Source organism: Myiozetetes cayanensis, unplaced genomic scaffold (assembly GCF_022539395.1).
Source record: "Myiozetetes cayanensis isolate MyiCay16 unplaced genomic scaffold, myiCay2020 scf1, whole genome shotgun sequence".
Lineage (NCBI taxonomy): Eukaryota > Metazoa > Chordata > Aves > Passeriformes > Tyrannidae > Myiozetetes > Myiozetetes cayanensis.
This window is the reverse complement of record NW_026086604.1, coordinates 148,780,918-148,808,667: the sequence shown is the minus strand read 5'-3', so window position 1 is coordinate 148,808,667 and position 27,750 is coordinate 148,780,918. Positions and strand designations below refer to the sequence as shown.

Here is a 27,750-nt window from a genome sequence, read left to right as displayed (position 1 = left end):
CCCATTTTCTGGATTATCTGCTTTCTCACTAAAATTTCCCCTCCTTTGGCAGAGGCCTCGATCTCGTTCAAGAAGAAACTGGAGCCCAGAACAGTTGAGGAGAGGGAGGCAGTGACCTTGGAGGTGGAGCTGACCAAGCCTGCAGAGGTGAAGTGGATGAGGAACAGCATCGTGCTGAAGCCCAGCGACAAGATAGAGATCAAGGCTGAGGGAACAAAGCACACCTTGGTGGTGAAGGACATCTCCTTTGCAGACAGGGGCTTCTACTGCTGTGAGAGCCCTGATGACAAGACCCAAGCCAAGATCAACGTGGAAAGTAAGTTCAGTGATCTCCAGTTCTGTAAATACCCTGGACAGGGTCTGGAGGTGGATTCTGGTCTCTGCCATTATCATGGAGATACAGGGACACAACCATGGGCTTGGCCACCAGTCACATGAGCAAGTGGAGGTGAAAGAAAGGGCAGCAAACAGAGAATGTCTGCCTGGTTCCTGTTGCCTCCATCTCATCCCACCAGCTTTCAGTCATTCTGTTGACCATAAAGCTTCTTCCTGATTCTTCTGTTTCCTCTGAAATTTCTCACTCTGGTGGGCTCTGTGTTTTTCCTTTGTATGTTTTTTTTTTTTTAGCAAACCATTCCCTCTTCAGCCATTCATTGTCCTAATTTTCCTCTGCAAACAACCTCTTCCAGAATGTCTCTTTCTGTTCAGTCAGGGTCAGAAAAACTCCAAGAGCAGATCTGAGGGTTTTGCTCTTTCAGGTGATTTCATGGTGCCTCATCTGTAGCTCTGTGTTTCTGTCCTTTTTCCTACATCCCTTTGTCATGATTGTCACAGGACAGATGAAGGCAGGATTTCAGGGCAGCCCACCTCAGTCATGTTTGCATTCATATCCTGGCTGAATTATTGGATTATCTCTACAAAACATGCACTAGGAAGGTTGAAATATTCCCAGGAGACCCTCTGAGAACTGAAGGTTCTTGTGGATAACTCATGGCTTTTTAGAGGGTTGGGTTAGTTGTTTGTGTTTTTTTTTTATTGGTATTTTTGGTGGTTTGTGTTTTTAATTGGTATTGTGTTTTTAAATTATTTTTATTATTTTTATTTTTATTATTTTTATTATTTATCATTTATTTATATTATTTATATATTATTTATTATTATACATTTTATTATTTTGTGTGGTATTGTGTGGTAGTTAGTACATTGGTATTTTTGGTGGTTAGTGTTTTTATTATTTTTTGGTGGTTTGTTTTGGTGTGTTCTTGATTGTTTTGGTTGTTTTATTTTTATTGTTTTTGTTATTTATCCTTTGTTGTGTGCATTTTGTTGTTTTTTATTATTGGTAGTTAATTTTTTTTATTGGTATTTTTGATGGTTTGGGGGTTTTTTTGTTTGGTTGGTTTGGGGTTTTTTTTTGGTTTCTTTATTTTTTTTTAATTAGCAACTTAATTACTTTTAGTGGTGATACAAGTTTAAATACTAAATCCATTTTACTGGCTGATAGGACATGGATGTCTTGTCACAAGAACAGGTAATATCCACCCAAAATAAGGGTGCTTTGTACCCCAAGCTGTGAGGTGTCAGCGCACTTTGCACCATATCATGAATTTTTTTTTCCCTTTCACTAAAAGCTTTTCTCTCCCCCTGCTACTTCTTTCCATTGTTAAATCCTGGTTGGAGAACTGCACAATATTGTCATGGATTAATTATATTTGTTTTTTCACTAAAAAATCAGTGGACCTTGATAGAAAAGGAGGAAGTTTTCCCTTTTCTGTGATATTTGGTTGACCCACTGAAAACATCCATTTTAAAAACAGCAGCCATGTGTGGTCGTGGGCAGGCTTTATTTCCTGTGAAAGTGGTTGTTTAATTGGCAGATACCAATTAATTGTCAAGTACCTGCATGAGGGACAGGAAAATAATCCATTTTGGAAATCCTTGGGGTATTTCATGGTTGTCACCGTGAGATCTCCAATTTTCCCACGGTGTTTTCCAGTGAGGCAGATCAAGCTGGTGAAAGGCCTTCAGCCCCTGCAGGTTGCTGAGAAAGGGACTGTCACCTTCGAGGTGGAGGTGTCACACGAGGACGTGGAGGGGACCTGGCAGAGGGACGGAGTTCGGCTGAAACCCTCACCCAACGTCAGCTTCGGCGTCCTGGGCAAGAAGCACTCCCTGACTCTCTCCTCGGTGGCCCTTGAGGATGCAGGAGTCATCTCCTTCAAGGCAGAAGGCATCAGTTCATCAGGGAAACTCACTGTGACAGGTACACTGACCCAAAAGGCTCTGCTTGGTGTGGACATACTTGTCTTCCCCTGACCTGGAGAGCAAACTTTGAGAGCTCAACAGGCTGTCCCTGGAACTGCAAGGGGTGTTAAGCACTGGACCACCATCAGTGACATACCCTTGTATCATCAGCATTATTGCAGCATCATTGCCCACAGAACAACTCGTGATAAAGTGCCCAAAACGTGATGATTTTTTTTGGCACAGGTTTTATTGTGAAAGCCAGGCCCTGCCTACCCATTAGTGCTTGTGTCAGATGGTCCTGCAAACCTCATTCCCCACTCATTGGACCTTCTCTGTGGTCTTTTTTTTTCTCAGAACTGCCTGTGAGAATCAGCAAACCTCTGGTGGATGTCAGTGTGACTCAGAAACTCAAGGCTGTGTTCGAGTGTGAGCTGTCCAGGCCCAATGTGAACGTGAAGTGGTTCAAGGTACAGCACTAATGGATGTTGATATTTTAATTCCTGACTCCTCTGGAAGGGAATGAGAGCCTTTCATTGCACTTCCAGGGGATGTGAGTCTGAGCCTTTGCAATGCAGCTCTTGGCACTGCCCTCTTGTCCTGATGTTTATTTGCTCTCCCAGTTTATCATTGTTTTTATTTACTCTCCGTGTTTATTGGGTTGAAAGTTAAACTTCTTTATTCTTGTACAAAATGTGAGTGCTGCTGTTATAACAAAGCAGTTCTGTGCTTTACTTCATGCCTAGCAGTTCTCACCCAGGATTTACAAGGCCTTTTGGAACTGTGATTGAAGGGAAGCCTCAATTTCCTTTGTCAGTGAGAGTCCAGTTCCCTTTCCCTTGACAGTCATTCTGGGGTCAGCTCTTGCATTTCATGTACCTTCCTTGAGCTCAGCTGACACTTTCCTTAATTTGGGATAACAACAATCCTTCAAGGCAATCATAGAATCACAGAAGAGTTTGGGTTGGAAAGGATCCTTAAAAGTCATCCGAGTTTCAACCCCCCTGCAATGAACAGGGACGTGTTCAGCCAGATCAGGCTGCTCAGAGCCCTGTTCAACCTGACCTTTAATTTTTCCAGGAATGGGACATCCACCACCTCTCTGGTCCCTCACCACCCTCATTGTAAAAAACTTCTTTCTGATACCTAGTCTAGGTCGACCCTCTTTTAGTTTAAGACCATTTGTGTTTGAAGGGGCTTACTGCCAAACCCTGTGCAGTGTTTTAAGCCTTCAGACAGATGTCTGAGACCATCAGAAAGTTATCTGAGTTCTTCAACCACTCCAACTTGCTGAAAGCTTTTCCCCATGCTGATGTTTCAGCACATGTTCCATTAGGTCCAAGGAGGCAGGTGAACAGAGCACAGCTCTGAATGCCTGTTTTGCTCACTGCAGATGTGCAGGAGCTGACGGTGATCTGGCTTGGCCTTTTCCCCTTCTAGGATGGGAAGGAGATCCGGCAAAGTCAGAACGTGGGGATCGTTTCCCAGGGAAATAAGAGAAGCCTCATAATTCACAAGTGTGAATATGAAGACCAGGGAACCTACAGCTGTCAAGCAGCTGAAGACAAGACATCAGCTACTCTGAAGGTTCAAGGTATGTTTGGCTGAAGTAGGAAATTACATTTACTGCATTATTTTTTGGCCACCCAGCAGGGAAATTCTTTGTGGACAGTTTGTGTATTTCACAATTGCTCATTTTAGTTAAGTTTCTCTTCCTAGTGAGAAAGTGCTGGCAGAGCTGTCCTGTGCTTGCATTATCATTCCAGTAAAACATATTCAGTTTTCCGTTTATCATAAGTCATTTCTATTCTCTGGCACTTGAATGGTGTTTCTGGATTGGCAAATTAACAAATCCTGGACAGCCTGGCACAAAGCAGGGATTCAGTGGCTGGTGCTGACGTGGTTTGGTTTATCTTCTGCCCCCCATCTTGTCACAGGGGGGACTTCCCATGAACAGGGACTGGACAAACTTTGGGTATGAGCTAAAGAGATGCCCTAATTTCTAGCTTGTAAATGCTGAAGAGATGTTTTTTATTTCTGCCTGCACCTCTCCTTTACTCTCCAGGCAGCTTTTCCCTCCGTGCGTTGCACTGAGCAGCTGCTCAAGCACCAGGAGCGTTTGGTCACCGGGCTCTGAACCACCAGAGATAAGCTGGTACTCAGGGCAAGTTGCTCAACAGACAGGTTTGCTGTGCCCTGGCAGATGTTATTTCCCAGAGGGACATCTGAAAAACAGAGCTTGCTGAAAGATAGAGCATCTTTCTTATTGCTTACTAGCTGCTGTCCTCATGTGGCCGTTTGGGTTTAGCAATGTCTTCTCAAACATGTGCTCTGTTGAACTCCCCCTTTTCTCCCTGATTTTGTAATTGGGGAGGGCTGTTGTTTGCGTTCCTCTGCCCCTGAGCCCTGAGGCTGATCCAAGGGGTATCAAGGCCTTCCCTTTCAAAAGGAAAGGGCTGCAACAGCATAGAAATACGGATCAGTTCTGACAAAATGAGTGCCGAGCTGCAAAGTTAAAGAGGATCATACTGAGTTCAGAAGACTCTGCAGAAAAGGCTTTTCGTAGGTAGAACAGGGGAGCATGACGAGGAGCACATGAATGAGACAGATTTATAGTGACCCTCAAAACCGTAGGCTTGTGTTTAGCTTTCCTTGGCAGATTTTCTTGCATTAGTATGTTTAGTTTCTTTAAAAACCTGTATGAAGTTTCAGCACCCACAAAATGCTTTTGCAGTGAGCTCCAGTGTAGCTGGTAATTCTACCTGCCAGCTCAGACATAAAATATATTCACTATCTTGAGGAGAGAACTCCCCAGGAAGGGAGGCTGGGCTAGAATAAAACACAGTCCCATTTTTTTCTCTGCAGTTGTGCAGAAGGTAAACACTGCACTCTCGGTTATGGGGAAACCCCGAATAAATATTTGCCTCTTTGATTTCACAGCTCGAGATATCAAGATTGTAAAGCCACTGGAAGATGTGGAAGTGAATGAATATGAGAGTGCATCCTTTGTCTGCGAGATTTCACATGATGAGGTCGAAACCCAGTGGTACAAAAATGACAACAAGCTGAAGACTTCCGACAATATCAAAATGCGACAGGACGGTAGGATGGAAAAGAGGGATCTCCTGCTTGAGTTGGGGGTGTGTTGGGATGGGAGACCAGAAAAAAGGGTGGGACCTCCAAGATCAGGTTAAGAAGGTTCAGCAGAGAGTCCTGCTTTGGTTTTGGGGCTGTGCAGCTGTGCCGGGATAGTGTTGTGGTTGGGAACTTAAATAAGGGCAGATTTGGTGTCGCCCCAAATGCCAGCAATGGGTAGGAATTTGCATCATCAGGCAGCAGGTGGGATTCTTCTGTTCCAAGCACTTTCCCAATGGTGTGAGGGCCACGTTCAGCCAGCCTTTGGAGGAGTTGAGCTTGGTACAGGCACACAGGGGAGTGGTCGGCCTTGCTGCCCTGAGAGCAGGCGGTGCTGAGCTCAGACCAGCTGGGGGACGCTCAGCCCGGCAGGGCTCCTTGGAGGGTGAAGCTGTTTGCTCCAGGGAAGCTGAGCAGTGTCTGGCTGTGTGTCTGTCCTCAGGGAAGACCTACTCGCTGACCTACGCCCGTGTCCACGTGGAGGACGCGGCAGAGATCAAATTTGTGGCAGAGAAGGCGGAATCTCGCGCTCAGCTGACTGTGAAAGGTAATGATGGTTTTCACACCACTGCTCCTGCTCTCACACGTTACAAACCAACCAACCTCCCTGGGAAGGAAGTTAAACAACACCTCCAGCTCCCAGGGAAAGGCAAACTCCTGTATTACTGCCCATCTGATATCAGCCTGGGACTTTGCTTCGGCTAAATAAGAGTTAATTTTCTCAGAAGGCTGGTTTGGTGCCTTTTAGACATTAAAAGCTGCGTGTGAAATTTGAGGGACAAAAAGGTGTAGCTCGGCTTTCTCCAGCATTATCATTTTCTGGTGTATGTTAAAAAAAGAAAACAACATTTTGTGTGTGTATGTTTAATTAAAACAACGTGGTAGAGAAGACATTTTGAGTTAACCCACTGATGAGGAGCTCAGGAAATAGGAGATGAGTCCCTGGCTTTGCCACAGCGCTGCTGTGTAGAATGCTGAGAAAATTACCTTTATCTCTGCAGTTCAACCGCTCAAGTGGTAAAACAGGGAGGAAAAACTTCCCTTTAATCAGCTCTTTACTTGCTGTGTGTTAGATGAGTGCTCAGCATAGTGGGGATCCCTGTCAAATAACTGCCTGTAGAAGAAATACTCCTAATGAGTTTTTAATTGGCACCTTTCACAGAAACCGTGCTGACAACTCCATTTTTCTTTTTTTTCTTTTAAACTTTTTTTTTTTTTAGAGCTGCCTGTAAAAATAGTGAAGCCTCTGAGAGACAAGATCGCCCTTGAGAAGCACCGGGGGGTCCTGGAGTGCCAAGTGTCTCGCGCCAACGCCAAGGTCCGGTGGTTCAAAAGGGGCGTGGAAATTCACCCCAGCGACAAATACGAGATCGTGAGCGAGGGCGTCTACAGGAAACTCATCATCAACGACGCCGACTACGAGGATGAGGACACGTACACCTGCGACGCCTTCGACGACAGAAGCAGCGCTAATTTCTTTGTTGAAGGTAGAGAACCCCCTTTCCGCCTCTGGAAGGAGGATCGGCTGATTTACTTTGGTGTTTGGAAACGCGATGCCACAGAAAAAAAAGTGTTTTAATTCGATGCTGATTTATCCTTAAGTCCACTGGTGTCGAACCCTTTTAGGATTAACAGCGCAGGAACGTCCTGAAAAATTAATGTACGGTTTATACTCCTAAGGAAAGTGGTGAAATTCTTGTCCCAGAGAAGTTTGTCAAGCGTATTGGAGAAAGTAATTTTTTCAGGAAAATGTTGCATTTCCTTATATCAACATCTGCATTTCAAATGACTTTTTTTTGGATTTTGTAGTGCCACAAGTTTGATACCAGGATAGAAAGGTGGCTTTGGATACAGGGCTGGGAATCAGGAGATGGGGATTCCCAAAGCAGTGGTTGCAGTCTCATTGTCTGACCTGTAACCAGATAGACACAGTTGTTTTTATATTAAAAATATATATATATAGTTGTTTTTATACACACAAAAAGGACATTTTAAGGCCTTTTGAGATAATAAGTTCAGTATTGGAGAGGAGGAACGGTGTCACGAGTGTTCAGGTTGATAATGGAATAGTTCTTCCATGGCTCCTAAATCCCTGCTCTCTCGTTCCACGCAGAGCAAGCCATTAATATCGTGAAGGAGTTGTGTGACGAGGATGTGACTGAGCCTGAGGAAGCCAATTTTGAATGCGAGACATCCATTCCCTCCGTGAAACCCGCCAAGTGGCTTCTACGGGGAGAAGCTTTGCAGCCTGGCAGGAACTTCATCATGCAGCAGGAAGGCACCATCCACAGGCTGACAATAGTGAAAACCAGTGCTGATATGACAGGAACCATCCAGTTCTCCATTGGCAAATCAAAATCCACAGCAAACCTGCTCGTCAGAGGTACTGTGACGTGTCGTGGCTTGGATCAGAGCAAAGATCAGACCCTGGAAAGCAGTTTGTCATGCACTCTGTCTAATGTGCAGTGCCCACTGGGTTCTTGGAAATGTGTGTGTACCTGGAAGATCTGCTTAGCTCCCAGTTGCAGTCTGCTGGGAGCAGTGTTGGATGCACTGAATGAGCCAGCAATGTCTTAGGAAGGGAATCTGGTTAAATGACTTCAGTCTCTGTGGTATTCAGACCTGTTAGATTAAAATCTATCAAGCTAAAACTGGGGTTTGATTTACTTTTGTCCTCTTGACTTTACCAAAGAGGACAAAACAGATGAAATTTGCCAGGAGAGCTTATTTTGTCCCATTTCTGAACTAGACAAGTTTGATAGCTCATTTACTTAATTGATGTTGTCATTGACTTGATCCAGGACAAAGCTTCAAGGCTTTTTATCCTCTGCTGTCACCATGGTAAATATGTCCAATCACATCCTGAAGTCCTTGTTTTGTCTTCAATTTGCTCTTACTTGAATAAAAACTTCAATGAGAGAGCAATTCTGTAGGCACTGAACCAGAAGTGGGCCATGAATTTGGTGGTTGATGTATGATATTATCTTATAGAATGAAATTTATAGGATCTGTAGATCATGGTGATGATGCGAGCTTCAAAGCACATCAGCTCTACGAGACACCTGAGCAGTTCATAAACCAGCTGTGAACATCATACATGAGATTAATCAGCACGAAACAGAGTTTAGAAACCTCCTTTTTCTCCAGGCTGACCCTCTGTTCTTTCCCAACCCCACAGATTCCCACGTACAGATCACCAGGAAGCTGGAGGACAAGACCGTCCTGGAGAAACACTCGGCCGTCCTCTCCTGTGACTTCAGGCCCTCTCCTAAGATTGTCAAGTGGTTCAAGGACCACGTGCTCATCGAGCCCTCTGAGAAGTACAAGATCAAGCGGGAGCAATACTCAGCAGAGCTCAAGATCTTGAAGGTGAAGCCTGAAGACGCCGGAATGTACAAGTGCCGGGCTGGGAACGCAGAGACCAGGGCCACGCTCACCGTCGAAGGTACGAGAGGTTTCCAGCAGCAGGGCTGGCCTGGTGCACGCCTTTAGGGTTCAGTGTTTCACTCTGGGTTCCTCTTCTCGTGGAGGGATGGATTCCCACATTTATCTTCTGATTTTTGTGTAAGTGCAATGCCTTCAGTGAGCTGACATTCCGTGGTACTGAAATCCAGGCCTTGCCATAAGCTCAGTGATGCACGTGGGAAGCACCAGCTGGGTAAGGCAGAAACTAATGCTTGTCAAGGCTCATTATTTTCCATTTCATCAGAGGAATTAGACCTCTGGTGCTTCTAACAAAAAGTGTTCTCTATGTTAAACTGGTACAGGCCATTGATTCCGGTGGTCTTGGCTGTGGTTTTCAATTCCTGACCACTGTGTCAGCTTTATGTATAAAAATACTATACATTTTTATATCTGCTAGAGATGCATTTTATAGCTGCTATTTTATATCTGAACAAATTTGTTATTCATAATGATGTTCTCCCTCGTCTGGGTGGGGAACTGTGTTTAGCCAGTTCTTCCCCTCTGGTGAAAATGTAAGAAAAGATGTTCACTGTGTCCCTTTTCAACAAGACTTGGAGATGAGCCACAGAATCATTCACAAAAGTCCAGGGAGCACCTCTTGGTTACAGTTTGGCCTTGCAGAGGTTCTTCCCTAAATGTGTTGTCAAACACTGAAATGGGCTTCCCAGGGCAGTGGTGGAGTCACCAACCCTGGAGGGATTTAAAAGATTCCTTGAGGAACATGGTTTAGTGGTGGCCTTGGCAGTGCTGAGTTAACAGCTGGGCTCGATGATCTTACAGGTCTTTTCCAACCTTAATGATTTTGTGGTTCTGTTCTATCTGAACAACAGAATTACTTAAAACTCCAAACCCCTCCTCTGAGCTGCCTAATCCTTGAGAAACAGCATTCCCTGAGTGGAGAAACTGCAAAGAGAAAACTCTGGCCAAGGACTGGGAAAGAAAAGAATCAAACTCGTTGTTTCTTAATCCTGAGCAAGCTGCTTAATCTCTTTATACTTTTCCTTTGTGGCCAAAATCATTGCCTTCATCTTGCCCTGTGTCACAGTTTCACTGGAGGAGAGTCAAGGACAATTTAATCATAATGTGTTTGTGTGTGGGCAGTGACTGACACACAGGGGTTGGAGATCTGTTGGACATTTAGACATCTCTGTAACAACACTTTAGAAAGAATGACTTATTTTTAAATTAAAAAAAAAAGAGGAAAGAAAAAAAAGAAAATCTGATTTATGTATAAAAAGAGAGCTGAAGGTTCTGGACAATATAGTATTTTTCATGGATTTTTTTTTTTTGTTGGAGCAAATGCAGAACCAAGTAGAGGAGATGAGTTGATGCACGGTGTGAAGGAAACCAGCCTAAATCATCTGATAAACCCTAAACACTATGAAACTGTTAGTGGTAACATCTGACCTATGATAATGGTGGTGATGGTGCCCCTTGGTCTCCCACAGCCCGGAACGTGGAAGTCCTCAAACACCTGCAGGACGTGGAAATCGAGGAGGACAGCTCTGCCGTGTTCTCCTGCGAGCTGTCCCACGACGACGAGGACGTGGAGTGGTTCCTCAACGGCACCCTCCTCTACACCAACAACTTCAACGACATCAAGAACGTGGGCAAGGTCTACACGCTGACCATGAAGCAGGTGAAGCCCGAGGACGCTGGCACGGTGACAATGAAGTCAGACAAGGTGTCAGAGAGCGTGAGGCTGAAGGTCATAGGTGGGTCGTGATCACACTCCTCCTGAACGCAAATAAGAGATGCCAGTGAGATATTATTCACCATATCCATGCAGCCACCCTGCTTAAAAGCTGCATCCCTCCAGGGCTGAGTGAAAGGCGTGGAGGGGCTTTCTTCCAGTGCCAGTTTCTACTGTGATTGGTGATTTTTCTAAGGAAAATTGTTTTGATGTCTTGCCAAAACTTTCCATAGATCTTTATCATCCTTTCACTTATCAGGACAATCTCAAGAGCAATCTTCTGTGCTTGTAGATCTCTTCAATAGTATATAGTTGACAAACTATTGTTTCCAAAGATTACTTAATCTGTCTTTCAATATTTGATGGCAGCTGGAAGTGTTTCAGCTTGGATATCCTGGTTGTTCTCTGTTTTTCCTGTTAACCCCCAGAGAAACCTGCTGTCTTCATGAAAGCCTTGGACGACGTTTTCGGTGAGGAGCGAGGTGTGATTAAACTGGAATGCGAAGTCTCCAAAGAGAAGGTCAAACCTGTCTGGAAAAAGGATGGTGTGAAGATCCCTTCTAGTAACAAGTACGAGGAGATACAGTCTGGGAAGACCCTGTGCCTCCTTATCCATGACCTTGAAAAGGCAGATGCAGGTTTATACACCTGTGACATTGGCACTGATGTTGCCAAGTCAAAGGTCAGCGTTCAGGGTAAGTATTGTAGGCAATGGCCAGTCAAAGAGTGCTGGAAATATGGGTGGGATTGCTAACTTGGTCTCACATCTTCTCCTGCCTAATCCTCACGTAACACTGCAATGTTTGAATGATCCCTGTCACTCATTAAGTATATCTGGTGTTTCAGTGTAAATCAGGTGTCAAGAATATAGTGATAATGTTTCCTTCTTGAACATCGATATGGTGCAGAAATCCTCCCAGAAGAGGAAATAACTTCTCAGAAAAAATCCCAACTAACAACAGAAAAAAACCCCACAAAACCCCCTCCAAGCAGCCTGTGCTTCTTCTTTTAATTCAAAATCCATTGCAGGAACATAAAAGTGGGACAACACTATCTGTTGAAGAACCCAGCAATTCCTCCTGCCCTCTAATCCTTGTGTTTGCCTGAAGGAAAAAGAATTGTTCATGGCCTCCAAACCCACATTGATAATGAGAAAAAAAAATCTGAGTTTTTCTGATTTGAACACGGGGAGTAACAAGTTAAAAAATCCAAACATCTCATTTCTCGTGTTAACAATGGAGAAGAACCTCACACGTCATCCCCAGAGGCTTCTTTTCTGACATCTCTTCTCCCTTGTACTGCTTTGGATGTTGATTCTTCATTCAGTCCTTCCAGAGCAGAGCCAGGAGATTCACATGTCCCTTTCTCCATAACTTTGTGCTGCTTCTGGGTGGATAATACCCGAGAAATCCTTCCCACGTCACAGGCATCTGTAAGGAGCGTAGCCTTGTCCTGCCAGTCCAGCAGATAAACCACTCCTATGAGTTAAAAACATCACTGCTCCAAACTACCCTAAACCCCTTCTCCCCTTGTGCCAACCTGCACTCTCGTCCTGCAGAACTGAACATCGGCATCACCAAGCGGCTGAAGAACACCGAAATCCAGCTGGGGGAGGACTGCACTTTCGAGTGCATTCTGTCCCACGAGAGCATCGATGACTTCAGCTGGACGCTGAACGGGAGGAAAGTGGGGAGTGGGGGGAGGTTCAAAGCCTCCAACGCGGGTCGGAAGTACACCCTGAGCATCCAAAGTGTGACCCCTGACGATGTGGGCGAGGTCGTTTTCACTGCCCGTGGCCTGACCTCCAGGGCTTCTCTGGCTGTGAAAGGTAATGACATCAGGGAGGTTCTGGGGGTTGATTGCCTGGGTGTGTTTGCATAAGGTTTGTCAGCAAGCACTTGTTGTGATCCGAGTAAATACCGACCTTCCCCGCGAGCCTTGAAGAAATGAGGTTTTTCCTTAAAATCAAGTGAAAGGCTGAAGCTTTTAATAGATATTTGAGAACTGACTGCACTGGGTAGTGTGTACAGGTAGTTACAACCCAGACTGTCTTCCACAATCACCCAAGGCTCCCTGGGTGGTCAATGGAGAGAAGAAATAGGTGGTTTTCAGACATAGTTCAGAACCTGCAATTAGTCCTTTTTCATAGAATCAGGGAATCCCAGAATGGTTTGGGTTGGAAGGGACATGAAAGATCACCCAGTCCCACCCCTACCATGGGCAGGGACACCTCCCACTAGCCCAGGTTGTTCCAAGCCCCATCCAGCCTGGCCTTGGACACTTCCAGGGATGGGGCAGCCTCAGCTTCTCTGGGCAACCTGTGCCAGGGTGGGGCTTGGAGCCTCCTGGGCTAGTGGAAGGTGACCCTGCAGGGCTGGAGCAAGATGATCTTCAAGGTCCCTTCCAACCTAAACCATTCTGTGATTCTGTGATTTGAACTGCAAAACCCTCAACCATATAGTGATGACGGTTTTCACTCAAATGTCCTTTTTAAATTTTTCCTCTCCAGAGAAACCAACCGAGGTTACAAAACAGCTGGAGGATAAAACATCACAAGCAGGGCAGGACATCAACCTGAGCTGTGAGCTGTCCAAACCTGATGTGAACATCAGGTGGTACAAGGACGGCAAAGCAGTCCGAAAAAGCCAGAAATACGACTTGCAGCAGGAGGGAACCCAGGCCATTCTGATCATCCGGGACTCCACGGTCAAGGACAGTGGGGAATACACCTGTGAGACAGAGAGCTCCAAAACAACAGCCAGGGTCACTGTGCAAGGTCAGTTGAAGAGCGAAGAGGGGCTGGCAGGGACAGAGGTTGGGGTAAATACCTACAACCTGACCCAATCAGAAAAAGCAATTTTAATTAGTCTGTTTTGAATATGGGGCATGGAAAGGGTGCATGTTCTGTAATGTGAGACCTCACTAATGCCTGGACAATAGCACTGAGCTTTGCTGGAGATATTTTACCTGATCTGTCCTGGGACAGAATGTGGACCTGTTGCGCCAGGGGAGGCTTAAATTGAATATTAGGAAAAACTTCTTCATGGAAAGGAGGGTATTTGCATTAAAACAGGAGAATTGTGGAGTTACCATCCCTGGAGGAATTTAAAAGATGTGTAGATGTGGCATCTGGGGACATGGGTTAGTGGTGGACTTGGTAGACTTAAGTTAATGGCTGGACTTGATCATCTAAAGGGTCTACTTCAAACTAAATGCTTCCATGATTCTTTATTCTATAATCCTCCAAATGGGGGCAGTTGGTAATTCAAGACCACCCTGTGTGCTCAGGACTAGCTCGGGTAACAAATCTGTCTCTGTCTCTCTCTTTTTTTTTATTTCTTTTTAAAATTTTTTTTATTTTTAATTTTTTTTTTTTTTCCTTCCAGAAAAACCCAATTATTTTGTCAAGGAACTCTCAGACCTGAAAGTCGATGAGAGTGGGACCGCAGTTTTCGTGTGCCAGAGCGAGAGAGCCGCGCCCTCCGTGGTGTGGAGGAAAGGCATCGCCGAGCTCAGGGCAGGCAGGAAATATGAGATCACACAGACAGGACAAATCCTCCAGCTGACCATCAAGAACCTGGAGAAAAGCGACAGCGACACTTACAGCTGTGACATTGGTGACGCCCAGTCCAGAGCCAAGCTGGTCGTGCAAGGTATGAGCGGGAGGAATAGGATTGTACGTCCCATTTTTCCATGGGAAGTGTTATATGCACGGGCACACCCATCCCTCTGCATACGGGGGGCAGATCCGTGGATTTTTGGCTCTGGCTCGCTCAACAAGTAGGCAAAATTATAGATACAGAGCTGGCTGTGCCAAGCTTGAAGGGATTACACCTGAAGTGTTTTGGGTGTGATTCAACCCCAAAATGCTGGTGTGAGGAGGGGCTGGTGTTCCTGTGTGAACATATGATGGACATGATTCAGAGAGCCTGCTCTTAGATGAGGGGAAAAAATCATTCTGCATCCAGGCTTTTCTTTGTATGCCTTGATGCCCCTTCCCAGTAGTAATTTCCAAGAGGTGACGGGTAAATAGTGGTCCATAGAATCACAGAGTGGCTTGGGTTAGAAGGGACCTTAAAAATCTACTCCTTCTAACCACTTGCCATGGGCAGGGACATCTTCCACTAGCCCAGGTTGCTCCAGATCCATCCAACCTGGCCTTGGACACTTCCAGGGATGGGGCAGCCACAGCTTCCTGGGCAACCTGTGCCAGGGCCTGCCCACCCTCACAGGGAAGAATTTCTCCCCAATATCTGATCCAAACCTACTCTCTTTCAGTTAAAGCCATTCCCTGTGTCCTGTCCCTCCAAGGACCTTGTCCTCAGTCCCTCTCCAGCTCTCCTGGAGCCCCTTTAGGCCCTGGAAGGGGCTCTCAGGTCTCCCTGGAGCCTTCTCTTCTCCAGGTGAACCCCCTCAAGCTGTCTGAGCCTCTCCCCAGAGCAGAGTGGCTCCAGCCCTTGGAGCATCCTCATGGCCAGAATCTTTAGGTGCTTCATGCCCCTCTGCACCTGAGAGGTGAAGGGAACAACCCAAGCTCCCCCTGAAGAGCTCAACCAGCACAGCAGCTTTTATTTGGCTCTGTGGGCAGTGAATGAGCTGTGGTGGCCAGTGCTGATGGCAGGGCAGTGTTTGAGGGGAGGGAGGGAGGTCTGGTTGTTCCTCACAGGTCCCCAGATGGGAGAAACCCTTGAGAGGAAATCGATAAAACAATGAAGAGAACAGGAGGGATGATTCCAGAACAGTCAGCTGGAGATGCAGTGGCAGTGTCCACTTGCTGATTATTATGCTTTTAAATACAAGGGGGTGAAGTCAGACTCCTGCACCTCTGATCATCTGCTAGAGCAGATGTTGAGAAGCAAAGAAATGTTCTTAATCCCATTGTGGCCTTGGGCTCTGAGCTACCTGAATTCACTGTGAGCTTTCTAACAGCAGCTTTTCTGAGTGGAGAAAATACTTCACTGTCAAGAAGATAGAAGTAAAAAATCCCTTTACTACTTTTGTAAACAGGAGGAACATCAGAGGTATTTTTGTATACAGCAATAACCTTATTTTATGTATATTAATAGTTAGGTTTCTCTTTATATATGTATGTATTTATATATTTATTTCTAGTTAGGTGTATATCTACTTATACAGGCAGGCTTTTGGGGCAGATGTTTTGTTTCTTTTTCCCAAAGCTGCAGTCAGGCATTCTCTCGCCTTCCCACTGTGTTTATGGTTGGACTGAGCTCAAGGAAGGTGGGAGCTCTGTGGTCCCATCCCATAGAAATCAAGTTATATTTACTCTAGAAAAAAAAATAATCAGAATTTGGCATGGGAGGGATTATCTGCTCAGTGATGTCTAGAACCCAGTAATGCTGTCAGAGACTCATCCTTTCTACCTTTCCAGGTAGTTTAATTAGGAGAAGTTTTCTAATGCTGGATTTGCATTGTACTTGTTCTGCTTTTATGTTTTTCTGGTGCTTTAAAGTTGTATTCATCCTATTTGGTGTGTGTGTGTGTGTCCTGTGCTTATTCTCTTCCTGTTGAGTGGGTTTTGTGTTCAGTGGCAGGGGAATTGTGTGTCAGTCTTGTGCATCATGAACGTAGCTCTTTCTTGGAAAAACTCACATGGGAAATCTCGGGAGTTTTCCATATGGCTTTTCGTGCTAGAAACGGGAGATTCCAGTAATTGATGTGTCTATGTTCCTTTCAGGCCAGAAAGTGCTAATAACAGAAGACCTGGAAGATGTCACTGTGTTAGAAGGGGAATCTGCCACGTTCAAGTGCAGAATCTCTCCCGTAGACTATAGCAAAGTGCAGTGGTTTTTGGATAAAACCCCACTCCATACCAATGACCTTAACGAGATCCAGTCCCAGCCTGGGGGACATCACCTGCTAACGCTGAGAAAGCTCTCCCTGAAGGACTCGGGGGTCATTACATTTGAAGCTGGTGATAAGAAAACATCCGCCAGTTTGGTTGTGAAAGGTAAATCCGCCGTCAAAACTGCAGGAGAGGAGAGAACGAGTGGAAGTGAGCGGGGTTTAACGTGGGTAGGTGGGGGAAAAAAAAAAAAAAGGACAAAAATGGTACAAATTTAGCCCCATCTCGTGTATATCTGTACGTGGTCAAGAACAGAATGACTTACATAGTGAAATTACAGCTGGAGAATGAACACTTTGTTATCCTGGACAACCCTCAGAGTGTTTATTGGATCTCAGATGGGCATGTTATTCTGCAGTGATGGCACATTGGGTGGGTGCCTTGTTCAGTTTCTCTCGAGTGGGCTGATAAGGTGCTGATTAATGAGGAGGAATCAATTAATTCAGTGAAAAAAACCCAAAAACAAGTGCAAGCAGTGAGTTTTAAATTCAGTTTTCACTGTTTGAGAGGCAGCATCGCACGTGTTCTCTGCTATTCGTTGTTGTCAATGGATTGTTTTGCTCTGGCAAAGTTTAAAGTGAGTTAAAACTGCAGCGTTAGTCTACTTGTACGGCAAGGAAACGAAATGAATGCCAAACAGCCCAAGAATGTGGGATCAGAGAGAGCTTTTCTGACTGGAAATGTAAATATTTCTGTTGCCCAGAGATAAAAAATATTCTGTCTCCCCCCGTGTCAGATCACAGTCTCATTTTTCACAGCCACCACATTTATTTCAAAGAACAATTTTTTTTTTTCCAAAGTTTGAAAAGGTACCCAAATTTTTCCAAGCTACAGAAATGAAAATAGATTATTAGGTTTGTGCTTGATGTTTTGGTGTCTTTTTTTTTTTCTTTCTTTAAGGAAGATGAAAGGTTTTCTTTACAAAAGGCTGATATGTGATGCTGTGGAACCATAACCAGGTTTCAGTCTCCTGATTGATTGGATTTTAGGAATTAAAAAGCATTCATATGGGGGGGATGAGATTTATATTGGTCAGTTTAGCTGTTGGTGTCTAGCTTAGGTTACTTGTATAAACTGAGTAGAAAGACAAGCACTTCCAGGGAGTCTCTCTGTCCCAATGACCTATTTTGGAATTAAATATTTGGTTTCTGGACGTGTCTGTCACCTTCCAGAGGCTACAGAGACACCTTAAATGACCTATCTGAGCTATCTGCTTGATTTTTAGAGGACTTGCTCTGCTGAGACCTGCTCTAGATGAGAGAAACCTGTATTGCCCCTCACTTCATGCAGAATTAACTTCTCCACGTTCAGGTAGAAGGTTCAAACTCATCAGCTCCCACGGAAAAAGGCTCAGAAAAATTGTGCCTCAGTCTTATTGCTATTTCCTGGGAAGTGAGGGAGGTTTTATTTATGTTCCTCAACAGGAATGTTGTCTTCTCAGTTTCTCCCAGATGTCAATGGGTATTTGAACAACACTTTATGGCATCACTGGTGCTTCCTGAGGGCTTTATAGTCACAAACACCAAATTATTTGTTGCTAACTTTGACCTGCAGCTTTGATCCAAGTAATCCTGGGTGCAGATCTCATGGATTACTTGTGATCTGAGAATCCACACCTCTTCTGAAACATCTCAGATGGGTTTTACGTGATTCCAGAGAAGCCCTGAGCCTTCACAAAGGAGCTGGTTGATACTGGAGGGTGTGAGGGAGAGGATGTGATCCTTCACTGTGAAAACTCCAAATCAGACAGGCCTGTGAAGTGGTGCAAAGGTGGGAAAGAGCCTCAGGAATTCTTCCAAGTATAAAATCATATGGTTGGGATTTGAAGCCAGGGGCAGAAGAGAGAGTGGCAGATACGAGTGTGAGGCTGGAGCAGCTCAAAGTAGTGCAGTCATTGCTGTCAAGGGTAATAAATTGGAGTTATTAATTAATATTATAATTTTGGAGTGATGGTTTGGGTCCTAAATCGTCATCTGACATCTAGGTCAGAGTAATTAATCAAAGTGATGGAAACATGAAACTCTACTGAGAAGGAACTTGGTGTCTTTGCACCGAGATGTTTCCATCAAGTTGTCCAGAACAGCACCCAGAGAACCAAAACAGGAAAATCCTTCTTCTGACCTGGTTTTAGCTCTGTGCAGGTTAAATGTCTAAGTTCTCTGAGAATCATGTGATCCTGGAATGGTTTGGGTGGGAAGGGTCCTGCCCTTTTAATGAGCTCTTCGAGGAAAATGGGTGTTTGAACCCTTTGTTTCCAGTGCAAGTGGATTCAGATGTGTAAATTCATCAAATTTCTGATGGCTCTCTCCAAGGAGGGAGGTCACCCCCACACATTGGTCTGGGTAATTACTTTAGGCAGCCAAATTTATCAGAGCAATGCACCCAAAGACTGTGACCAGGCAGGAGGTGCCATCCTGTTTGATAGGACAAGGGGTGATGTCTTTAAACTAAAAACCATTTAGGTTAAAACTGGTTTAGATTAGGTGTGAGGAGGAAGGTTTTTACAATGAAAGTGGTAAACCACTACAAGAGGTTGCCCAGAGAGGTGGTGGATGGTGGATGCTGCATCTCTGGAAACATTCAAGGCCAGGATGGATGGGGCTTGGAGCAACCTGGTCTGGTTGAAGGTGTCACTGCTCACTGTGGGGGGCTTGGGTTAGATGACCTTAAAGGTGCCTTCCAACCCAAACTGTTCTATGATTCCTTGATCTAAAGGGTTGTTATCCAAGCTGAAGCAAAAATTCTCTTCTTAGATGAGCCTTTAGTGCAATTCTCTGAGTTAGAACTGGGCTTATCCACAATCACCTTACAATTGCTCCTGCCTGTCACTTGGACAGCTGGAATGCAGGATCAGGACCTGCACCAGGATTAGGGAATTCAATGTGAACAAAGCAAAGCATTTGGGTGGTTGGAATGGTCAACCTGAACCTCAGAGCGTGGAGGGGGAGGACAAGCTGCTCACAGGATTTATCCAGAGCACCAAAAAGCAAACCAGCTTAAGGCTGAGGTCTGCAGTGCAGGGAAAGAGAAGACCTGGATGATGTAGTGAAGAAGAGGTGGTGGTTAATGGTCCCAGTTTGTCCCAGTTTTCTCTGCCTTTCTCTACATGAGGATGTTTTCTCTCTACCCATTATACACGAAGGAAAGGTCTGTGTTGGCTTCAGCAGGACCTGGATCTCACCCATGATGAACAATTCTCTCTTAGGAGAAAATCACGTGGGTAAAATTCCACCACAGCCCCATTTTTTTCCCCTTCACAGAGAGGGGTGTGGGATTGAAACACATGGATTCAGATCACCAGCAGATGGGAAGGAGTCAAGTCGTAATGATGTCTACAATAAATCACACCTTTGGAGCTTTCCTCTAGGGAGCCTTTCTGTTAGAGTCACATCAGAGCAGCAGAATGCAAAAATAGGACAAAAAAGGGAAAAAATAGGAAAAAAATAGGAAAAAAATCAGTAGTCATGTGACACTGAGTGTCCCAAACTAGAGTAAAAGGGACACAAAAGAACAAGCTGTAGTTTTTCAACAGCCACAAATTAGTTGCATCTCAAATCAGCAGCTGACTTGCATATTCATAAGATAGCAGATTATGGGAAGGATTTTTTTTTCATTACCTAAAGGGAGAACATTTCAGTTGAGGTATTTTTCCAGTAAGTTGCTTCCCTGCACTAGCTCAGCTCAAAGCCTTGAATCCCAGGCTGTGACAGAGCCTGCAGAGGAAGCTCCCCAGGGACACTGCCGTGTCCAGCTGTGCTTCCCCCTCTGTGTTTGCCCTGTGCTGGTTTTAACTCTGTGTTCATGTTTGGGTAAAAAATACATTGTGGGTTTGTGGGGTTTTTTTATTATCATGAGGAATTAATACTGCTGGTTGTGACAGACAGTGCTTTGCCATTGCTGTGTCCTCTGTGCTGTGTGTGTGAGTTGACCTCCTGAAGTTTTACGGGTTTTGTGCCAGTGGTCCAGCTCTGAGCACCCATGTGTGACACACTTTGTGCCATTTACAGCAGTGCAGCGTCTGCCACTGATGTCAATAATGAAAGCAGTGATAGCAGCAGTGTCTTCAATAGGGCAGACAGCGGTTGAGAGGAAAACAAACATATGGCCTCAATTTTTTTTTTTCTGCTGTTGGCAGCCAGATGTGAGATGTCAGGATCTGTTTGCTGTTTTGCCAGTGCTTTTCCATTCCTGCAGTTTTCTACCTCTGAAACAAAGTCTGACAGAGAAAGGGGGAGGACGATTGCCAATCTCACGCATTTCCTTCAACATCTCTTTCAGAAAAGCCACTCATTTTCAAGCAAGAGCTCCAGAACGAAGAGGCTAAAGAAGGGAAACAGGTCAGGCTGACCTGTGAGCTCAGCAAAGCCGGTGCCCCAGTGAAATGGATGAAGGGAGACACTGTTCTCCACGCCAGTGAGAAGTATGAACTGAAGCAGCACGGAACCGTGGCGGAGCTCGTTATCCGGGATGTCAGACCCGTGGATGCCGGGGAATACACCTGCAGCTCTGGGGAGCTCAAAACCACTGCCCGGCTGAAAGTGAATGGTGGGTAGAGCTCTAGAGACATTAAACACTTCCTGAATCAAGTGATTAATAGGTCTATTAAAAAAAAAAAATCATACAACACTTCTTTTTTTTTTTTTTGTGGCAGTGCCATCTTTAATGTGTAAAATTTAAAGGTAATATTGCACACTTGTTGTCACCTGTATACTTTTAATTTGTGTCATCTCACATTCTGCGTTTGGGGTTTTAAGTCTGTAACTTCTCACTGGGCAAAAATTAACCAAGTGGAGCGCAGAGGATTATTTTTCTGTGCCCTGTGTGCTGTAGTTCCTGACCTATGAGCTGTTTTACATGGCTGGCGTTAAGAATGGAGTTACCAACGGAGACCAGCAGTATTGGAGCACAAGAATGTGAAAACATAAATGCAGTCCATGAAAAATTGCAGGTGGCTGAGTGATTAATTTGTAGACACCCAAATTCCCACAAATATCCTTTTTAAAGGCTCTCAGGTGCCATTTGCACTCCCCAATGGCCTTTAACAAATATAGTAGCTTTAGTAACACGGGAAAAGTAGTATGTGCTGGAGCAGAGAGTAGGAGAAATATAGGATGTGAATATTATTTCAGAGCCCTGCAGGAGCAGGGAATTCATTAGGTGATGATGCCCAGAGGATTCTGAAAGGGTCCTTATTAAAAATGAGAAAAACCTTCCCCCATATCCCTAGGAATCCACAGTGAGATGATAACATCTGGGGGAGAGATTGATTCCTGCTCCCAAGCAGGATCATGCTGATGCCACACGGCCAAGGGAGGCTCTAGGGCTGCTCTGCTCACTGGGAAAAGGACTGGTTTTAAGAGGTATCTGTTGTAGATCCAGGTCAAGAGGGCATGTTCTAATCCCTGGATTTGTGTTCCAGCTGTGCCTGTCCTTTTCAAACAAGCCCTGGAGAACACGGATACGGAAGAGGGGAAATCCGTCTCCCTGCGCTGCGAACTCACAAAAGCCGATGCCACCGTGGTGTGGAAGAAGGGGCAAGCCACGCTCCAGGCAAGTGCCAAATATGAAATGAAGCAGAAGGGGACAGTGGCAGAGCTGGTGATTCATAATGCAGAGCCAGAAGATGCGGGAAGATACACCTGTGACACTGGAGACCAGCAGACCACAGCCCAAGTCAAAATCCATGGTAGGAACGAGACACCTGCTTGTGACCATTTGTTGTTGTCCTTGCCGTGGTCCTGCTACCTCCTGCACATTTAGAGTTCGGAAAAATGGGGATCAGTACAAGAAAAAGGGGCTGTTATGTTCTCTGTTTTCTGGGATGGTAACTTCATGTGAAAACATATCCATCAAATATACCTGATGACAAAATATCTCTTTTTTCCTTATGAAATATCTCTTATGCTTTGGATAGAGACGACTGTCCAAGCTCTAAGCCAAGAGGTAAGAAGGGCCTCAGCTGCACCTTTTATCAAAGAATATGCAGTTCTTTTTTTCTACTTTCTCAAGTTTTTACTTGTCTGTGACCACCAGCACTTGGGCAGCAGAAGGGTAATTGCTCTGATATTCTAATTATTGGGAAATAACTGCTCTCTTTTCGTTTGGTCCAAAACTCTTGGTGTGCTATTGCAAATCCAAATGGAATCCTGGAAGGGCAGGTAGGTCAGAGCTTGTCTGCTGTGCGTGCCAAGAGAATTTGTTTTGGCTTTGAGTCCCGTGTGAGGTCACCGGATGGTGATGATGCCCCCAAAGTAAACTGAGAATGCTTCACTCCTCAGCTGTCTCTGTGCTCTTCAAGGAAGAGCTGAAGCCCGTGGAAGCTGTGGAAGGTGGGACAGCCACCCTGCAGTGCCAGCTGAGCAGAGAGGCCCCCGTGGAGTGGAGGAAGGGGCAAACTCTTCTCTGGCCGAGCAGCAAGTACAAGATGAGGCAGGAGGGCCCAGTGGCTGAGCTGCTGATCTCTGATCTGGACTCAAAGGATGCTGGAGACTATTCATGTCTAGTGGGGAACCAAAAAACCACAGCAGCCTTGTCAGTGAATGGTAAAAAGGCAGAAATAACCTGTGAAACCCTGGAATGGTTTTGTCCACCTCTTCCCTCCTTCTCTCCGTGCATTCCCTCACAGCACCCACCTTCATGTCCTGCTCCACCTGCTTTCATCCGTCCTCTTTTTCACGTTGCCATGTCCCCAGTCTTCGTCCTCAATCAGCTTTGATTGTGCCCTGTGTTGGATATGTGTGTGTGTGTTGTCTTCTCACCTTCCCTCAAGTGAAGGGAGCTCTCCTGCACGTGTGCTTTCCTGAATCAGCATGGGAACATAAGATTCCTTGGGATTTTCTGTTATTAAGGAGGGTTTAACGACAAGGATGGGTTTGTCATTTGCATGCATGGTCCCAATCAAGGCCATGAATTGATTCCCACAAAATCCCAAGTTACTAGAGAACTTCTTTCCCCACCCATGAAAAACAGACAGGATGTTCTTAAGGATAAAGGGTGCTGGAAGAAGGCTTGGGTAGACACGCAATAAATAACCAGTGAGCCTCTGAGCAGAGATCTGAGCAGGGTCTTGGGTTGCAACCCCTTTCCATTCTGCATCTCCCAGCCCTGCCAGTGCGTTTCAAGAAGGAGCTGAGGAACGAGGAGGCCACGGAGAGCGGGACGGCCACGCTGCAGTGCGAGCTGAGCCGGCCCGGGGGCTCGGTGCAGTGGAGCAGGGATGGGAAGGTGCTGGAGCCAAGTGGAAAGTACAAAATGAGGCGGGAAGGGCGCTTTGTTGAGCTGGTTATCCAAGACCTAGACCTGACGGATGCTGGGAGCTACACCTGCACCTGCGGGGACCAGAAGACAACGGCTGCTCTGAGAGTCAATGGTAACTCTCCTACCTATATTTACTTTTAAGCCACAAATGTAGCATATTTGGTAGCATTTCCTGGTCAACCAAAGCTTGGTCAGTGTGTGATTTCTTAGAGGTTTCATGTTCTTGGTCCGTGGAACCAAAGAGTCATTGGAGAATATTCCCTTGTCCTTTTTTTTTGCCTAGAGACAGCACATCTATATTGTATATTGTTTTCTTGAATTTGTTTCTCTCTCCTCTAGGAGGTTGCATTTCAACAATACACTCATAGAAATAATGCATTTTTGGTTAAATGTGTACACTGAGCCCACAGCACCGTGTAACTCACAGCACAGTCCAGTTCATTCCATTCCAGTGCTGATTCCCTCTCTGTTGGTATTGCATCCCTCAGCCTTGCCTGTCATCTTCCAAGAAGAACTGATGAACAAGGAAGCTACAGAGGGGGAGGCAGTTACCCTGCACTGTAAACTGAGCAAATCAGCCCCGGTTGAGTGGAAAAAGGGGAATGTGGTCCTCAAGCCAAGTGAAAAATACAAAATAGAGCAGGAAGGTCCCTTTGCAGAGCTGAGGATCCAGGATTTGGGACTGGCAGACGCTGGTGATTACCACTGTGTGTGTGGAGACCAACAGACTACGGCTGCTTTGACAGTAAATGGTAAAAAAGAATTTCTCAGCACGTGCCCAAGTAAACCTGTGTGATTCCAAGACCTCTTCCTCTTTTTCTTCTGCTTCCTCTCATCCCTGTATACTTTCTATCCTCCCCTCTGCTGATTAATTTTCCTCTCCTGTTTTCCTTCTCTTTCTCCTTTCACCTGATGCCCTCTTGATGTGCTGTTTGACTTCCTGGGTGCTGTGAGTGAGCGAGCACAGGCCAACACAGCTCAGCACAACCTCCCTAGTCCAGAACAGCTGCTTGTTTAGAAGCTTCCCCCACAGGGATTGACCTAAAAGTGGGAATAATATTTACTTTTTCTGACTTACACTGTTACACTTGTTGCTCCTAAGAGGAACAACTTTCCCTCAATACATACTGCTACACAAGGACAACCTTCATGAAAAATAGGCTTTTTTTTTTTTTCAATGCTCCTGCTATTCAGAACTCCTTTTTTTACCAATTTTGGCTTAACTCTTCCAAAGCAAATACTTTATCTCTGCAGAACACTGACAGCATGTTTGTGACTGCTCTGCTCTAAGGGGCTCTGTTTATAAAAATTCAGACAATGCCATAAATCAGGCACTCCTGTGGAGCTGCTGCTCTTCTCAAGGGAAACAAAACGCTCTGGGTCTCACATTGAAACGTGGCCCCTGATTTTATGGTATATAAAGGAAAGGATAGACGGCTTGGCAGCTATTTTTTCAGAGAGACTTGCTCTTAAAGGATGTTTCGAATCATGAGGAAGAAAAACCAAAGTAAAAATCAGGCTGAGTTATCTTTTGAAGCGTTAGGGATTGCAGGAACAAAATCCTGGAGGAGATCAAGAAGGTCTTATGGCTTCAGGGAGAGAAGGGAGTGATTAGGCCTTGGGTCAGGCTCTCTCAGGGTTGATGCCGTGTCCGTGTTGCGTTTGCTCTGCAGTCCTGCCCGCTCTTTTCACCAAAGAGCTGACAGACCAAGAAACCACCGAAGGGAAAAGCGTCACCCTGCGCTGCGAGCTGAACAAGGCAGCTGCTCAGGTGGAGTGGAAGAAGGGACTCAAGACCCTCAAGCCAAGTGACAAGTACAAAATGAAACGGGAGGGCATCGCTGCGGAGCTCACAGTCCAGAACCTGGACACGACGGACGCCGGGAATTACTCCTGTGTGTGTGGGGACCAGCAGACGATGGCAGTGCTGACAGTTCATGGTAAAGCAAACAAAGCCAGGCACACACTGAAAGTAACTGTCCTGTTTTCTCCACTCATTTGCACTCCCATCTCCTTCTTCTGCCAGGAATTATCCACGGTTCCATCAGCTGGAATGTGTGGCACAAGAGGGGTATCGGGGTCCAGGCTCAGAGTGAGCCAGCCAGGGTTGTTCCCACTCTTTTAATTAAGGATCCATCATTTTGCTTTTCCCCTGGGAGTTCCTTTATTAGACTCCCCGTTATGCTCAAACCAAAAATTGTCTTACCTCCAAGGGGTTGAGGCTTAGGTATTTTTTAAGGTCTCATAAAACTCCAAAAGGTGAGGTTGTTCCATGGAATCTTATGCCCACACTTCATTCCTGAGACAACGAGGTGATTTTACACTTACAAGCCCAGTTGTCACAGCACTCAGTCGGTGTCCTGTGCAAAAGCCCAAACCTTCTAAGGGACGACCAGAGGGTGAGCTTTGATTTTTACTGAACCTGACATCCTCAAAAGGGTATGTCAGTTCAGGTGAAAATGCTTGTTTTCCCACCATGTATTGAAATGAACAATTTCATTTCAAACTGACATTTAGAATGAAACTCCAGTGTTTCATTTTTTATTTTATTTGTTGTTTTTTTTTTTTTTATGTGAAATGTCTCTTTGTTTGCTTAAGGATGGGAAAACACAGCAAACATCCTCCCCTTAAGGTTTAAAAAGTCACGTAAGAAAACCATTTTTTCCCCCAGAAATTTCAAATTAGTCTTTCTGCTTGAAATTTCACAGGGAAAAAAAAAAAAGGGGTTTTCTACTTCTGTTTTTATTGATTTGTGACTCATGTTAAATACCTCTATGGATTGCTGCAAGCTTTAAATCCTTTCCTAATACTGATTCATGGAGACTCTTGAGAATCCGTGTTCTTGTATCAAAAAAATCAGTTCAAGATAAGAGGGAAACTGGAAGTTAAACATAATTTGAACCCTTTGGAGCGTTACATCTCACTGCTCACATTGCTGTCCCTCAGCTCTGCCTGCATTTTTCAAAGAGGGGTTGAAGAACAGGGAGGCCACAGACGGTGGAACAGCCACCCTGCACTGCGAGCTCAGCAAGGTCGGGGTCCCCGTGGAGTGGAAAAAAGGGGACAGGACACTCAGACCGAGCGAAAAGTTCAGGATGAGGCAAGAAGACACAGCTGCAGAGCTGCTGATCCGAGATCTGGAGGTGGAAGACACGGGAGAATACAGCTGTGTGTGTGGAGAGCAGAAGACCTCGGCTGTCTTGACAGTCCACGGTAAAAAAGCCGTTCTGGGTTGTGACACCAGTGTCTCCAGGACATCCCTTTCCTCTCTCTCTTTCCCACTTGCTGTCATGCTTTGATTCTGCAGCGTTTTCTCGGTTTGCTGGTGGTGTTTTATCCCCTCTCCCACTGTCTGTCAGCTTAAAACTGGTGGCTTTGTAGCCAGGTGAAGGAGAGTTATGAGATTTTTCCATCTTGGGGCACTTAAAAAGCCTCAGCAGCAAGATTATTCTTAGAGGGTTGGTCCCTGTGTGTCACTGCAGTCAGTGCATTTTGGTGCTTAAACCGAAGGAAAGTTCTTTAAAACTCCTGAGCTCAGTTAGTGAGAGTTTTTTCCATTCAGGAATAAATGACTGTCCACCTCTTTTGCAGGACTGTGATGTATCCTGCAGAGGATAAATTAAATAAACCCCACCCCGCAGCATTATTCTGCAGGTCCTGACTTGGGGAGCAGTGGGACAGATTTTGTTCCTGTCTCTGCTTTGGTGAATATTGATGAGCTCTGGTTGGCCCTCCAGAAGAAGCAGTTCATGTACAGTCCAGTAGATAAAAGAACAGGTTTTATTTGAGATATATCTTAGGGCATAAGTTGGTTCTAAGGACAGGTAGAAAGCTGTGGAGTCAAAACTCTTCTCCTAGATTTTCTGCACACTTTTGCTTCCTCTTCTTTCTCCCACTCTGAGGTTATTTCTGTTCCTCCCCTTCTCTGACTCTGCACTTCCATCCCAGTGCAAGTCTCTTTGTTTTTACTTTAGAGGCAAAAAGCAACTTGAATGCTGCTAAAAAAAACCCCTGTATCCCTGATATTAGAGACATTTATGTCCTTGGAAATTGTGGCTGAAAGGTGTACCTGAAGTTATATTCCTGATTTATT

At 45.2% G+C, this 27,750-nt stretch overlaps 1 protein-coding gene across 1 annotated transcript in view; it reads left to right on the top strand.

Moving 5' to 3' along the window:
• The window catches only part of OBSCN (obscurin, cytoskeletal calmodulin and titin-interacting RhoGEF), a 179,652-nt gene that overhangs the window by 47,204 nt on the left and 104,698 nt on the right, over positions 1-27,750 (top strand). The window contains 24 exon segments of the mRNA XM_050336656.1: positions 53-316; positions 1,997-2,263; positions 2,602-2,714; positions 3,685-3,838; positions 5,185-5,346; positions 5,822-5,926; positions 6,600-6,866; positions 7,493-7,762; positions 8,558-8,824; positions 10,293-10,559; positions 10,966-11,232; positions 12,096-12,365; positions 13,047-13,313; positions 13,924-14,190; positions 16,233-16,505; positions 18,057-18,172; positions 18,174-18,306; positions 20,679-20,945; positions 21,820-22,086; positions 22,679-22,942; positions 23,503-23,769; positions 24,146-24,409; positions 25,331-25,597; positions 26,604-26,870. Coding sequence (XP_050192613.1) covers positions 53-316; positions 1,997-2,263; positions 2,602-2,714; positions 3,685-3,838; positions 5,185-5,346; positions 5,822-5,926; positions 6,600-6,866; positions 7,493-7,762; positions 8,558-8,824; positions 10,293-10,559; positions 10,966-11,232; positions 12,096-12,365; positions 13,047-13,313; positions 13,924-14,190; positions 16,233-16,505; positions 18,057-18,172; positions 18,174-18,306; positions 20,679-20,945; positions 21,820-22,086; positions 22,679-22,942; positions 23,503-23,769; positions 24,146-24,409; positions 25,331-25,597; positions 26,604-26,870 — 5,592 coding nt within the window.